The 13,738-nt window shown below is 50.3% G+C and overlaps 1 protein-coding gene across 1 annotated transcript in view; it reads right to left on the bottom strand.

The window, feature by feature from the left end:
• The window catches only part of LOC116662085 (F-box-like/WD repeat-containing protein TBL1X), a 40,133-nt gene that overhangs the window by 14,234 nt on the left and 12,161 nt on the right, over nucleotides 1-13,738 (bottom strand). The window contains 1 exon segment of the mRNA XM_032475362.1: nucleotides 2,295-2,440. Coding sequence (XP_032331253.1) covers nucleotides 2,295-2,440 — 146 coding nt within the window.

The following is a 13,738-nucleotide window of genomic DNA, read 5'->3' as shown; positions in this document are numbered from 1 at the left end:
AATGAGGTATCACCTCACACCAGTCAGAATGACCATCATTCAAAAGTCCACAAATGATAAATGCTGGAGAGGGTGTGGATAAAAGGTAATCCCCCTACCCTGTTGGTGGGAATGTAGTTTGGTGCAGCCATTATGAAAAACAGTGTGAAGAATCCTTAAAAAACTAAAAATAGACTTACCCTATGATCCAGCAATCCTATTCCTGGGCATATCTGGAGGAAACTCTAATTCAAAGAGATACATGCACTCCAATGGTTGTAGCAGCACTATTTTCAATAGCCAAGACATGGAAACAACCTACGTGTCCATCAACAGAGGACTGGATAAAGAAGTTATACTGTGTGTTTGTGTGTGTATAATATACTTTATACTATTATTATTTTATACTATACACACACATTAAAATACTACTCAGCCATAAAAAAGAATAAAATAATGTCATGTGCATGGACCTGAAGACTGTCATACTAAGTGAAGCCAGAAAGAGAAAGGAAAATACTGTATGATATCACTTACATTTGGAATCTAAAAAAATGAGGCAAATGAACTTGTTTACAAAACAGAAATAGACTCACTGACATAGAAAACAAATTTATGGTTACCAAAGGGGGAAGGAGTGGGTGGAGGGATAAATTGGGAGTTTGAAATTTGCAGATACTACTATATGTAGAATAGATGGACAGCAAGGTCCTACTGTATAGGACAAGGAACTGTATTCAATACTTTGTAATAGCCTATACTGAAAAAAGAATATGAAAAGGAATACATTTATATGTGTAACTGAATCACTGTGCTGTACACCAGAAATTAACACATTGTAAACTGACTATATTTCAGTTAAAGAAGACTATGCAGCTAACACTTTTTTAAAAAGTACAGGATAGGCAGACACACGGTGTTTAAACGGGTTTTGGAAAACAACAGAGGAACCCACGTGACAAAACACAGGTAACAAAACCCATTACTTCTGTAGTTTTAAAAGCTAAAGAGAAAGCGGAGTTAAATGGAACAAACAAGGCAGGCTTAAAAGGATGAGGTCAGTTCAAAGGAAGGGAGGATGGAAGAAAACGGTAGAAAGATTCAGGGAGATGTGTCCTAGGGTGATGGGACCTTGGGAGGGTCAGCTGCAGGAGCCTGTGACCCTGGAACATTTGGTGGCAAAGAGGAACACATGGGCATCCAACGGCGTCAGCTGTGCAGGACTGACTGTAAGGGGATTTGGGGAAGCTGGGTCGGGCAAGCGAGCCTGACCAAGGCGGGAGAAATGAGGCGCAGAAAAAGAGGAGGGGAAGTGCGGCAAAAATGAGACGGACTGACAGAGATGCTAGGAGGGCCGCAGCAGTCACAGGAAGCCCTGGGCATCTTTACAGGAGAATCCCAAGAGCAAAGCAGAGGGGGGTGAGGCAAACTGTTTTAAACCAAAATAACTCATTTACAAACTGGTGTAAAATTGGCCCAATACTCACTGTGCCCCAATCTACAAAGAGGCAGGATATGTACACAAACTGGAGGGACTTAAATTTATGATGATTGTTCCAGCAGGTCTGCTATGGACGCGATAACAAACCATCCCTTGAAATCCTCTTTAACAACAGGCCCCATTTCATCTCCCCGATTCTCTATTGTGCCGTATGTGGGGATTACGGGAAATATATTAGATGCTACGCAAATGTTTTGGGCCGGGGTCCCCTCTTCAACTGAACTGCTCAAAGAAAACAAGAAGGAAGGGCATTTTCTGTGCACGTGCAAGGCCCGTGCCTGCCTGGAACCACATGAATTTGAACGGCAGGACATGCACGATCCGTGGATTTTTTTCAATACGTAAACAACTGTGTTTACCATCCACCGTTGGTAGAATCCGCGGTTGCAGAACCCGCGGATGCAGAACCCGCGGATGCAAAATTAGCGGGAACGGGATGCCGCGTATAGGACCTGAGCACTACGAATTTTGGTATCCATGGTAGGTCCTGGAACCAATCTACGGAGGATACCTGGGGACGACTGTATAAAGCAGTTGAAAATTTGCGGCGCGTGTTTCAGACTGGGCAGTGTATTGTGATATTGAGAGGATCAGTCGACAACCAGCCACGCTGCGCATGGATACAGCAGCACCACCGTCTAAAGGGCCTTGGAAGCTCGCTCCAGGGGCAGCGTAGGAGCCGCAGCCCCTAACCCAACCAAGTACTAACGCGAAGGGATAAAAAGCCCTCCCCGCGGCTGCGGGTAAGGAACTGCGCGCTAGGGTTGGATGCGTTTCCCCAGCTCCGCCCCGTCTCCCGGGCGTCCGCGCATACCTCGTTGATGCTGATCTCGGCCTCCACATACTGCAGGCCCTTCTGCAGGATGGAGATGAGGGCAGCCGGTGGCACTAGCGTCCCGTTGATGTTGGACTGGCTGATGTGGCTCTCGATACCGAATGTGAACGCCGAGTGGGAAAAACCTGCAGCAAGACAGGGGCGCCAGGGTCCGTGAGGCCTGGGCTGACGGGCGGAAGGCACAGCCACTAAGCAAAGGCGACACCGCGCTGATTTCAGACGTGCCTACTTATTGGGGCGGGAAGAGGCTGTGGACGCTGGGCTGCTGACGTGGGGTGTCGCGGGCAGGGTCAGGCAGAGAGAGGGAAACCTGTGCTTGCACGGGACCGAAGAACAGCTGTAAAGGTGGAGCCCTTTCATTGTTACTAAAAGAAAAACAGAGGCCGGATCTGCCATGGTTACACATTTCTGTTACAGAAATCAGACTCCACTGCTCCTTCCGCTGTGTCTATCTGTGCTCCGCTCCCAGTCCTCATGGCAAATGAACCTCACCACCAACTGGGCGAGGAAAAAGAGGCTGTTCTGGACCCACCGGTGTGGACTTGAGTCGTCTTACAGAAAAACTGGGAATTTCCCTTTGGCTAAGATGTGCTGGCTCCCCTCCCCCGCCCACACCGCCTCCACCCCCATCAGCCGTTTCTGTAGAAGCTGGTGATAACACTTGGCAAGACAGATGTCTGTGTGCTCGCAGACAAGGTGTGGATGGAGCCGCTTGGATGAACACGTGGGGAGGAAAGTCAGGATGGTGACTGCACAAAGAAGGTGGCAGGGCAGAAGGCTCTAGGGGTCTGAGTTGGGGAAGAGGTTGTTCCGAGGCAGAGTTCCCTTCTGCTCTGTCAACCCTCGCATGTGGGGGTCCTGGGAATCCTGCTCCCAAGGTATCTCGGCTATGAGCACCTTCCCGTCAACACCGGCTCATCCTGCGTGCTTGGGGGGTCACGGGGGTCTCCCTGCCTCTGGGGCCTGCACACAGCCTCCCACACTCCCGTTCCTAGGACACCACCTCCATCAGCTGAACAGGGAGGCCAGCTGGGCCTGGCTTCCACCAGATTCATCATCCTTGGTGCTCCTGCCTTTCATTATCCAAATACAACCAGACTTTGCAATAAACGAAACGCTCACCAGATGGGAATGTTCCTCCACCGAGATTTCTGTCTGCAGTCTCCACCCTTCTCTCTCCCCACTCCCTCCTCCTCAGCCTCTCCTGTTCATGCTTATGGTCTGATTATTAAAAGTATAGAAAATATGCAGTTGATTGATATTTCTTTCAAGAGCAGTATCATAACGGCTATTGATTTCTGTAAATGTCTTCACAAAACTGTAACCACCTAAATTAGATTGCACAGGAGGGCCGCCTGGAGGCTCCCTTCCCCACAGGGCCCCTCTGCTCCTGCTCTCTGAAGGAGGTGAGCAAAGGCCCTTTACTATCGGCCTCATCTTTTCCTTCTAACTTCTTTCCTCTCTCTCTGCCTTCCTGTCCCCTACCCACTCCTCCAGAAGACAGCAACCACCCCTGTGTTACCAATGACTCTGTTCCCTGGGTCTCTGCCACCCCACACAACATGTCACCTCTAAGCCTTTATCACTGTTTCCGGCAAGGTGTAGACTAGAAAAATTGCAGGTTAACGGATGGAGCAGGACCAAATGGGTTCTTGGCCTGATCACCGCCCCCCACCCACCTCATGGACCCCTGCCTACAAACACACTCTGGGCCACAGTGGTTTCTCTCTCTCTCCTAAGAATTCATCACTTCGTGGCTGACAGCGCCACTCGCCTTTTCTAAATTTGTGTCTCCATCAGCTGATGGGAAAGAACCCTGGACCGAGAGCCATTTCTTATCCTCCTGGTACCTTCGTAAGGTCTAGTGCAGGACCACATCCACTGCAGTAGTAGTAATTAAAATAACCCGAGCCAGCCCTTACATGGTGCCTTGGCCAAGTGACACTCCTAGAACTTGCTCCAAATTCATGTAACCCTCTGCAGTCATTCCCTCGAGCTCCTCTTTCCCTTTGACCAACCAGGTGCTGCGATCTCTTGAGGGTAACTGACAGACCCCAGTCACTAGCTCCAACCTTGGGCAGTGGGACACCGCTCTGAGCCCACCATCAAACTCCACCTAGAAAGTTCTACTGAGTGTTCCACCAGCGCACAGCTTTGACTGCTGACCGGGGCTCCTGGCAAATATATCTCAGGGACCAATGGAGCACCTATGGATGAGAGTCAAGCTTTTTGTGTCTGTCTTTGTCCATTCGGGCTGCTATACCAACATACCACAGACTGGATGGTAAAAGGAACAGACATTTATTTCTCATAGCTCTGGAGTCTGGGAAGTCCAAGATGCAGGTGCTGGCAAATTCAGGGTCTGGTCAGAGTCCATGTCCTGGTACACAGTTGTGACCTCACGTAGAGGAAGGGGCGGGGGAGCTCTCTGGGACCTCTTTTATAAGGGCACCAATTTCATTTGTGAAGGTCCCACCCTCATGACCTCATCACCTCCTACAGGCTCCACCTCAAAATACCACAGCGGGGACTACGTTTCAACGTTATGTATGGGCGGGGAGATAAAAAATTCAATCTACAGCAGTATATTCTACGAATTCACTACTCACCCTTCAAGCAGCACCCGGCCATAGAAACGCTAGTGAAGGCACACGAGACACAGCAGATTCTGACCACATTACCACCTTTAACCAAACCTGAATGCTTTGTGTCCATGATCTCAGTCTTCACAGTAGCTGGCCCAAGTGGTGGTATTGTTTTATACGCAAGAAGGGCACATGTGGGAGAAATGAAACAACCTGTCTAAGGTTCACAGACGTGATGAGATCTGAACTACAGTCTCGACTCTGGACTGTGTGATTCCAAGATTCACCTTCTAACCTTACTGACTCTAAAAGCCACAAGCACAGGAACCAAAAGCCTGAAATTCCCTGGGTGGATGCCAGCTCTGTTCCCAGCTGGACCCCCGGCGACTTTAATCAGCAGCAGCTGCCCCAGATGCAGCCCAGGCAACGTGCAGAGAACAGGGTGCAAACCCACTTCTCACCCGAGACTTGAGAATGTTCCTGATGTCTGTCTTTATCTGGGCTGAGTATATAGTTTGGTTGCAGAACTTTCTCTCTGCACGTGCTACTGCTCTTCATGTGGATCCCGTTTCTAGAACACGCCGATGACAGTATTCAGTGAAGGATGGTCGGAAGAAGGGGATGGAGCAGTGAAGATGAACGGGGGTGTGGGAGCCTGAGGCTTCTGTAAAAAAGGGCTGAAAACAGCCTGCTGGGATGATGTCCCCTGACGGAAGCAAAATGATGACTAAGCAGGATAAAGCTCCACACGGGAACTTTGACCGTGAAAGTCTGATGAACACCTGGGTCCACTATTGGAGACGACAGTAAACGGAGACGGAAACTACGTATCTTCATAAACCCTCGCTGCAGTGTTCCACATCACTGCTGAAAGAAGTCTTCCTCCTGGCTTAAATTTACATTAGTTGCATTTCTTTGGTAGGACCTATGTGTGGCCTCTAAATCAACGGTTGTTTTCAGTCCATTTGTCTTTAAGACTTTCTCCTCGATTGCTGGCTGGCCTGATTTGGTCACGGCAAGTCAGAGGGCCAGGCAGACACGGCGTCAGGAGCGCTGGGTTTCCTGCTCGCTCTGGCACGTGGGGGCTGGGCCTCCGTGTCCCCTCCTACGGTGTAGGGGTGAGCAGGACCTCCAGGACCTGAAGGGAGAAGCAGAGGCGAGCGCGGCAGGACGCAGACACTCTTCCATCTGGAGAGAAGAGCACGAGCTAGTGGAAACGTCCCTTTTCATGTTGCCTTGTACATGCGACAAGGACACTGGATGAGACGGTCGCTAAGGTTCTTCCCAGTTCATTCACGGTGGAACAGGGGGAAGGGTCCACAGACTCTGGATGGGAGGCCTGCTTGAGCACTTCCTATTAGACCACGGGGCTGCAGCCCTGCCAGGTGCCAAGGTGCCATCTCGGAAGACTGGCATCTCCAGGCAGGAGTCTCTCCTGGGGCTGGCCCGGCCTCCACCAGCACCGGCGCCCCAGCCCTCCCAGTGGGACCCCAGGGCGGTGAGCACGGGCATCGCAGGTTGCCGGAGTGCTGTGACTTCCGTGCCCTACGCCTCTTTGGTTTCCCCTCAGCTTTCCATGCACCTCTTCTTCTGCCCAGCAGGACACGGGTGGGAACGAAGAACAGAATGTCAGTGACAGAGATGGAGATACTCAGAACAGGGTCAATGGCAGGTGTGGAAGTTGGTAAAAAAGAGCAGAATCAAGAGCTTGCTGGTACCTTGATGGAAGACCCGTGTGAGGGCTCAGTGTGAGTGTCCGCTGGTGTCTACCGCCTGGCCAGCCCGGAGCGACTGCTGAAGCCGGCAGACCTGCCTCCTGCTTGGTAGGAGGGGCCCCTGGTGAACCTCCTGAGCACAGGGTTTCTCAGCAGCAGCACAACTGACGTCTGGGCCCGGGCATCCTTTGCTGTGGGGGGGCTGTCCCGTGCACTGCAGATGTTCAACAGCACCCCTGGTCTCCACCCACTGGATGTCAGCAGAAAGCCTCCTCCTAGTCGTGACAACCAAAACTGTCTGCAGATACAGCCCGCCTGACCCTGCCCTGGTAGGGAACCAGTGACCTAGAGGAACCACACCCCCAGGATACAATCCACACGTCTACACTACTCCCATTTCTGCCAGATTTATAAACAGCATGAGTGGACTGCTGCCATCGAGAATCAAGTCACAGCATCCAGACAACACCCAGCAATGGAGGGATAACCAGACGAAGTGAAAATACCTCTGAGCAGAAAAGGGTATAATCATGATAAACTGGGAGAGGCTGAAAGCAAGCACTACATTTTACATAAAGCACGGGAAGATCGTCAGAGTGAAGTCCCTTCCATTTGGGATGAAAGGTGCTCCCGTCCCGTGAGGGAGGAAAACAGAGTGTGCAGGAAGGTGCCTCGTCCAACCGGCAATAAAAACAGATTTAAGACAAACCAAGTACACACTCCGTGTTTCCTGCAAAACCACCAAACCACACCCCTTTCACAAACAGCTTCACAAACCATTCGAGCTGTGCAGTGAACCATCCTGCCCAGTTAATGTCGGCCTGACTCATCAGCAAACCCTGCTGAACGATCACTCGCTAGCCCTCAGAAGCACTGCTTACTCGGCGGAGAAAAGCAGACACGTAATGCTCGGGCAGCTGGGCCGGTGTCTCTACACCTTCAGCCGGAGCAAATACCAAGGGCACCAACTGGAGGCATTAAATGCAGAAACTTTATTATTTAGTGGACTCCTGGAATATGGGCAGCTGTCCAAAGCCAATGGGCAGGATACGAAAATTGTCTAGACCAGAGACAGGCAAGCTGAGGGCCACACTGCCTGTGTCTGTAAATAAACTTTACTGGAACACAGCCGCGCCCGTGAGTTGATATATTATGTATGGCTCCCTTCACACTACGATGGCAGAGGTGAGGAGCTGCAACAGAGACAGTACAGACCACAAAGCCAAAGATACTTACTATCTGCTGCTTTACAGGGAAAGTGTGCCGGCCTGATTTTATATATATACATATTCATGTGTACACGCAAACACAATCACACACACACAAACAAGCGTCATGGCCTCTCAGGTGCCTCCTTTCATTTCTTTCTGCTATGGACTGTTTGTCTCCCCCAAATTCCTGTTGAAATCTTAACCACCAATGTGACAGTACTAGGAGGTGGGGCCCTTTGGAAGGTGAGGAGGCCACGAGGGCGGAGTCCTCAGGAATGAGGTTAGTGCCCTTATAGAAAAGACACCCCGGAGCTCCTATATCCCCTCTTACTGTGTGGGGCTGCCTGGGAAAGACGGCCATTCCTGAACCACACCGTGGCCAGTATTTGCTACTATAGGAGGGTCTGTACGCTGATTTCAACGGTTCTCAGCCTGTACCCTTAACATGAGCAAAAATTCAGTTCACAGTTATATTGGTAGGAGTAAATGTAACTTTCCTCCCGTAACACCTTCTCGGCCTTCCGGCGGCCCCACGGACCGCGCCGGCACCGTGGGCACCTTGGCCTCGGGACCCGAGAAACCAGCGTGTGGGCTCCCCGTGGCCCGCGCTGCTCTGTCACAGCGGCCCGAGGCCCTGACACAGTGCTCTGCTCAGACAGCAGCACTGGAGCAGCGGTGGCTGGTGCTCAGTGACGGCTCCCTCTGTGTGCGGCAGTGGACAAGCCGTCCAGGGGCCATCGGGGGGACACAGAACTGTCGCAGTAACCTCGCGGACGCGCCACAAGGAACCTAGTACTTTCCCTTCTTCTCAAGAGCAGTGATGAGCCTCCATCCAGGGCCAGACCTCTGGCCCGAGCACAGTCCCGAAGCCCCTGCCCGCCCTGTCCGTAGCTGGGGCCATCTCTCCCTGCCTCCCCAGGGCCTCAGCTAGAAGCACACGCCTGCTTTCCCACAGGACGACTCTGCTTCTGTTCTGGGCTCCTGGTCTAGAGCAGTGGTTCGTGGTTCTCGAGCGAGGGCGATTCTGCCCGCCGGGGGTGGAGGGAGCTTTCAGCAGGGTCCGGAAATACTCTCCTGTCCCCGGGGGTGTGTACGCAGGTGCTGCTGGCGCTCAACAGGGAGAGCCCAAGGATGCTGCTGGCAGCTACAGGGCACAGGGCCGCTCTCTAAGCCAAAGAGCGGTCCGGTCCAGAACGTGAGCAGTGTGAGGCCGAGGAACCCTGTGCTCAGTACCCTCCACCGCCGCTGAGCCTCCCGAGTCACCATGGCCGCAGCCGGCCTCCCTCCTCCGCAGAAGCCGTCGTTGACCCTGACTGCTCTCTGCTTCGAGCCCCCACCCACCCCCACCCCGGCAGCGCTCCCCGACCCATGCCTTGTATCTTGTGCCACGGGCAGCCTTCTCCTCATTCCGGTCCATCTCCCAGCTCCCAGGAAGGCTGACGCTCCTTGAAGGCAGGAGGCCCATGTGCATTCACTTTATAACAAGGAGCAGCCGCCTCAGTACAGCGGCTGGGGCTCAAGGCAGATTTGAGAAAGGGCTGGGAGACACTGGGGAGGCTGATGGAAACGAGGGTGGTAAGAAACTGAGAAAAACCGAGTCCTCATTATTTTCAGAATACAAGCCTTTCAGGAGAAGGACAACAACGATTTAGGTAGAACAGCACAACAGAAGGAAAACAGCTTTTAGACAAAGATGACAGTCACATAAGGGAGTCTCAAAACACCAAAGAGGGTTCTTGGCTGTATGTGTACACCTGAATTAAAAAGCCATCACATGATTTGACAATAATAAGAATTAATAAAGGCAGTGGTATTAAGTTCTTACTTATGTGTATCAGCCCTTTTCATGAATTAGCTTAGAGAGTTGGCAAAAACTCAAGTTAATGTCTCGATAAATCCCTGTTAAAGATGGGGAAACCGAGTCACAGAGCAGTTCAGTGATTTCTCCGAGGGCACACACAAATGAAATGTGTTCAGAAACCTCTAAATGATTCAAAGTGGCATCCTTTTAAAAAAAGAGGAAGAAAATGACCTAATCAGTAACACCATTTGTATTTCAATTTCAACAAAGTAAGCTGCAAAAAAGGTCTGCACTGTGAAAACTAGGCCGAATGCTTTCAATATGAGAGAGGCAAACAAAGATGAACTGTATAAAGAGGGCTATGTTAGGAACCAGAGACCGCAAACAAAATCAGGTGCGGCGATGGAGGAATTTGGTGCAGTTCCGTTCTACTTACAGAGAGAGGCGCTCCGAGGCTGGGGCCTGCCTTCACTTGCTTCCCTGCCTTCTTTTCTTGACTAAGGAACATGCAGAATTAGATGATCCCCAAGGCCCCCTTCACCCCTTTCCATTCTAAGACTCTTTGGAGAGGAGAAAATGAGCTCACTGTCCCAACCAAACCCACAGGACTTTAATTTATGGAGGTGAGTGAGCGATGACACGGAGATTAAGGCCGCTGAAAGAAGAATCTAGCACAATTCCCCGCGGGAAGGGGCCAGCCGTGCCATGCCACCAGGGCCACCAGAAACCTCATCACAGGCAGGGACCAGAACGCCGAGAAACAGAGAGAAAGGAACCGAGACCATGCCTTTATGAATACAGGAAGGGGGAGTGCCAAGGCCGGGATGTCCCCTATTGGACAGGAAGTGAAAACACACACATTAGAAGCTGTGGTTGGGAGGTCTGTAGTACAATTTTCACGCACCCTCGGAAGCTGCCTTGTGAGAGAGAGAGGTCAACAGCTCTGGCCCTTGGTGCAGCCCTATGACTAATGAGTGCCAATCAGCCACTGGTCACCCACTCGTCAACATCCAACTGGCTGCAGAGAAAGGGCTTTACAATGGAGTCATTCTGGAAGTGCAACTGTGGACTGCTGATTTGTACGCAGCACTTCCTTGTGTCTGTAGCATCCCTGTACCCGGCGGAGTCAGCAGAGCCTCCCCGCTATCAGTACTTCCTGGATCATAGTTTTCTGCGACAGAACCTCGGCTGCCTGGGAAGCAGCCCGCCTCTGTCTTGGGGTGGGGTGGGGGGAACAGGGTGACTCAGGCAGTGGGGGCGGGGAGGGGACTGATAAAAATAAAGATGGGAGAGGGGCCAAGGGCGGCGAAGTGGTAGCTGGGTCAAATGACTCAGACAGGAACATACACACACACACACAAACACACACACACGGAGTTAAGGGCTGTAAACAGAAAAGGCGGGAGGATAAGAAATCACACCCTCATCTTTGGGGGCTAACTTATTATCGCTTCACGTCTTCTTTTTGGAAATGATAGATTAGTCTCACCAGAGACTCACATTTATGGTCTGAGAAGCAATTCATAACCATAACCTCTAGGTGCAACCGTGGTCAAAGGCACAAACATGCTGAGTTTTTTCTATTTGGCAGTCCACATCACTGTGCACATTCATATCAACTTTATATTTCAATGTGTTTATCTGAAAAAAAACAAATCCTCCAGTCCCAGCCCTCACCTTCTGTCCTAGTTCTCTGACATTTCACCGCAGAAAACTGAGTGCAGGGAGGGCGGCTTTGTGTGCTGCAGACCTGTTCCTGCTGACCTGCTGTAACATGGAACTTAGTGTAAAATGGAACTGCCTTGGATGGCGCCCAAAAGAAATACCAGAAGGGCCTCGTTAAAACAGGGTTTCACTTGTAACATCTGGCCTGGACCCTGGGGGTGGCAGCTGAGTACAGCTCGGGCCGCTGACTGTTGCAGACCGCGGGCCTCGCCAAGACTTTTAATACCCCCTAAACATGGGAGGCATCCAGGAGGAGAGAGCATTAGTCAGGTTATAAACGAAGGTCGCTACTTCCTCCCGGGCCAGTACTGGCTGGGGGTGAGGCCACGCCCCGCCCCGCCGGGGAGGGAGGCTGCTTTCCTTGAAATGCTCACTGAGAACTCAGCTCCGGCTTCTACACTCAGAGAAGCAAGGCTTGGAGCTGGTTCCTTCTGGCACCATTGCCCCAACAGCTTTGAACCCTCACAAAATTTGGATTCGACGTTTGTTAATGGGCAAAGAGAAGTGTGAATGCCAAACCAGTCATTTACAAAGGACAGCACCATTGAAGACTATAATAAAAAATTTAACATATGACTTGGTGACAAGCAAAGAAAGCAAATTGGAGGACAGAGGAAGTAAGTCACATCACTGTATGCTGACCCAGCTGCTGTTCTCCCCCGGGATCTCTCCCAGGCCATTTTCCCTATGCAAATTAATTTTTAAGGTGTAAGTCTTGTGGTCCTAGAACTTTGTATCCATGTTCTTTCTCACCTCACACAATCTAAGCACTTCCCCTGGCTCCTAACAGGTCTCAATAGCCAGCATCTTGATTGTTTCTCAATTTTCACTGAGCAGATACATCATCCTTAACTCCCATGACCTCCAGCTTTACTTTCAAAACCTAACCAATGGCTTCCCATCTGACAACCTGGTGTTCATCTGCTGCCAACTCAATGTTCTGGAACTTTCTCCTCTTCCCTCCTGCCCTGTGGCCCTTGTCCCTCTCACGAAGATGGTGCCTCCTCCCTGAACACGCCAGGTGTTGCCGAGCCTCATGGCATTAACTCAGACTCCAGATTTTGCTTGAAAGGCTCTTCTTCCTCCTTTGACTGAAACATTCTAGCTCAAACATTCTTCCTCTCCGCACCTTTCCTGTGCTCCTTTGCGAACACCTCCAACCTTGTACCTTTCAACCCCTGAGACACACGCCTCTTTAAGTATCTGTCCTGCGCCCTAGGTGGGGGGAAGACCTCCCCCTGTCATCTGTCCTTCCACCCCCAGCACCTAGGGCAGTGCCACCACCCAACGGAAAAGCATCCTGAGACTTTCATAGAACTGAAAGTGGTGACAATGGCTCTATTCGTGCACATCAACTCTGAAATAAGTTTATCTTACCTAAAATAAGTTAGGTCACACGGGGACAAATGTTTTAAAATCTAACAATTATTTGTTTCCACGTACATCATGCAAATACAATTCATAGGTATATTTGAAAATTTAGGAAAAAGTAACTGCTTCAATTTAAGGGAAATTGTTAGTAAATATTAACAACATACTTCTGGGTGTATGCAAACACAGCAAAAATTATGCAGATGGTACAAAAGAACTGAGAATGGGAAATACACGTATAGACCAGGGAGGGCTACAGAAGATTTCGAAGGACAAGGAAGTAATGAACACTCACTACACACACACTAGGCTCTAGATTCCCTGGTGGGGGAGAAACTCCTGCATTCTATCAACAGTCTCAGACGGGAGTCTGCAAACTATATCCTGTGGGCCAAACCTGGCCCCTTGCCTGTGTTTATAAATAAAGTTTTATTGAAACACAGCTACTCTCATTTATCTACGTATTTTCAATGGCTACTTCTGTGCTGCCAGGACAGAAGTGACTAGCTGTGACAGAGACTAAAAAATTTACAATCTTTTACAGGAAGATTCCTCCACCCTAATCTAAGGGAGGGACCTAAACTGGGAGACGGGGCCAAGAAGTCTTAGGAATGCAGTCTTTGGTTCCACGACTTGTTTTATGAGGCCAGTATAACCCTAATATCCAAACCTGATGAGGACATTCAAAAAGGAACATCACAGCCCAGATTCTCTTGGTAAAAGAAATGCGAATATACCAGACACAGAATTAGCAAACTGGAAATCAGCAATATAAAAAGAAAAATGTCTGGGCCAAATGGGGTTTATTCCAGGAATGCAGGGTTTAATGCTGGAAAATAAATCAACAATTTCACCACATAAAGAGTCAAGGAAAGTCACTTAAGGGGAAGATTCTCGAGCCAGATGGCCCGTGTGACTTGAGCAAGTCAGTACCTTCTCAATGTCTGTGTTTCTCACCCATAAATGATGGAGAAGTGATGTACTTCTGAGGGGAAATCGTCTCATTGGTCACGTA

The sequence above is a fragment of the Camelus ferus genome, chromosome X, assembly GCF_009834535.1.
Source record: "Camelus ferus isolate YT-003-E chromosome X, BCGSAC_Cfer_1.0, whole genome shotgun sequence".
Taxonomy (NCBI): Eukaryota; Metazoa; Chordata; class Mammalia; order Artiodactyla; family Camelidae; genus Camelus; species Camelus ferus.
The sequence above is the reverse complement of the archived record's forward strand: the minus strand, read 5'-3'. Positions and strand labels throughout refer to the sequence as shown.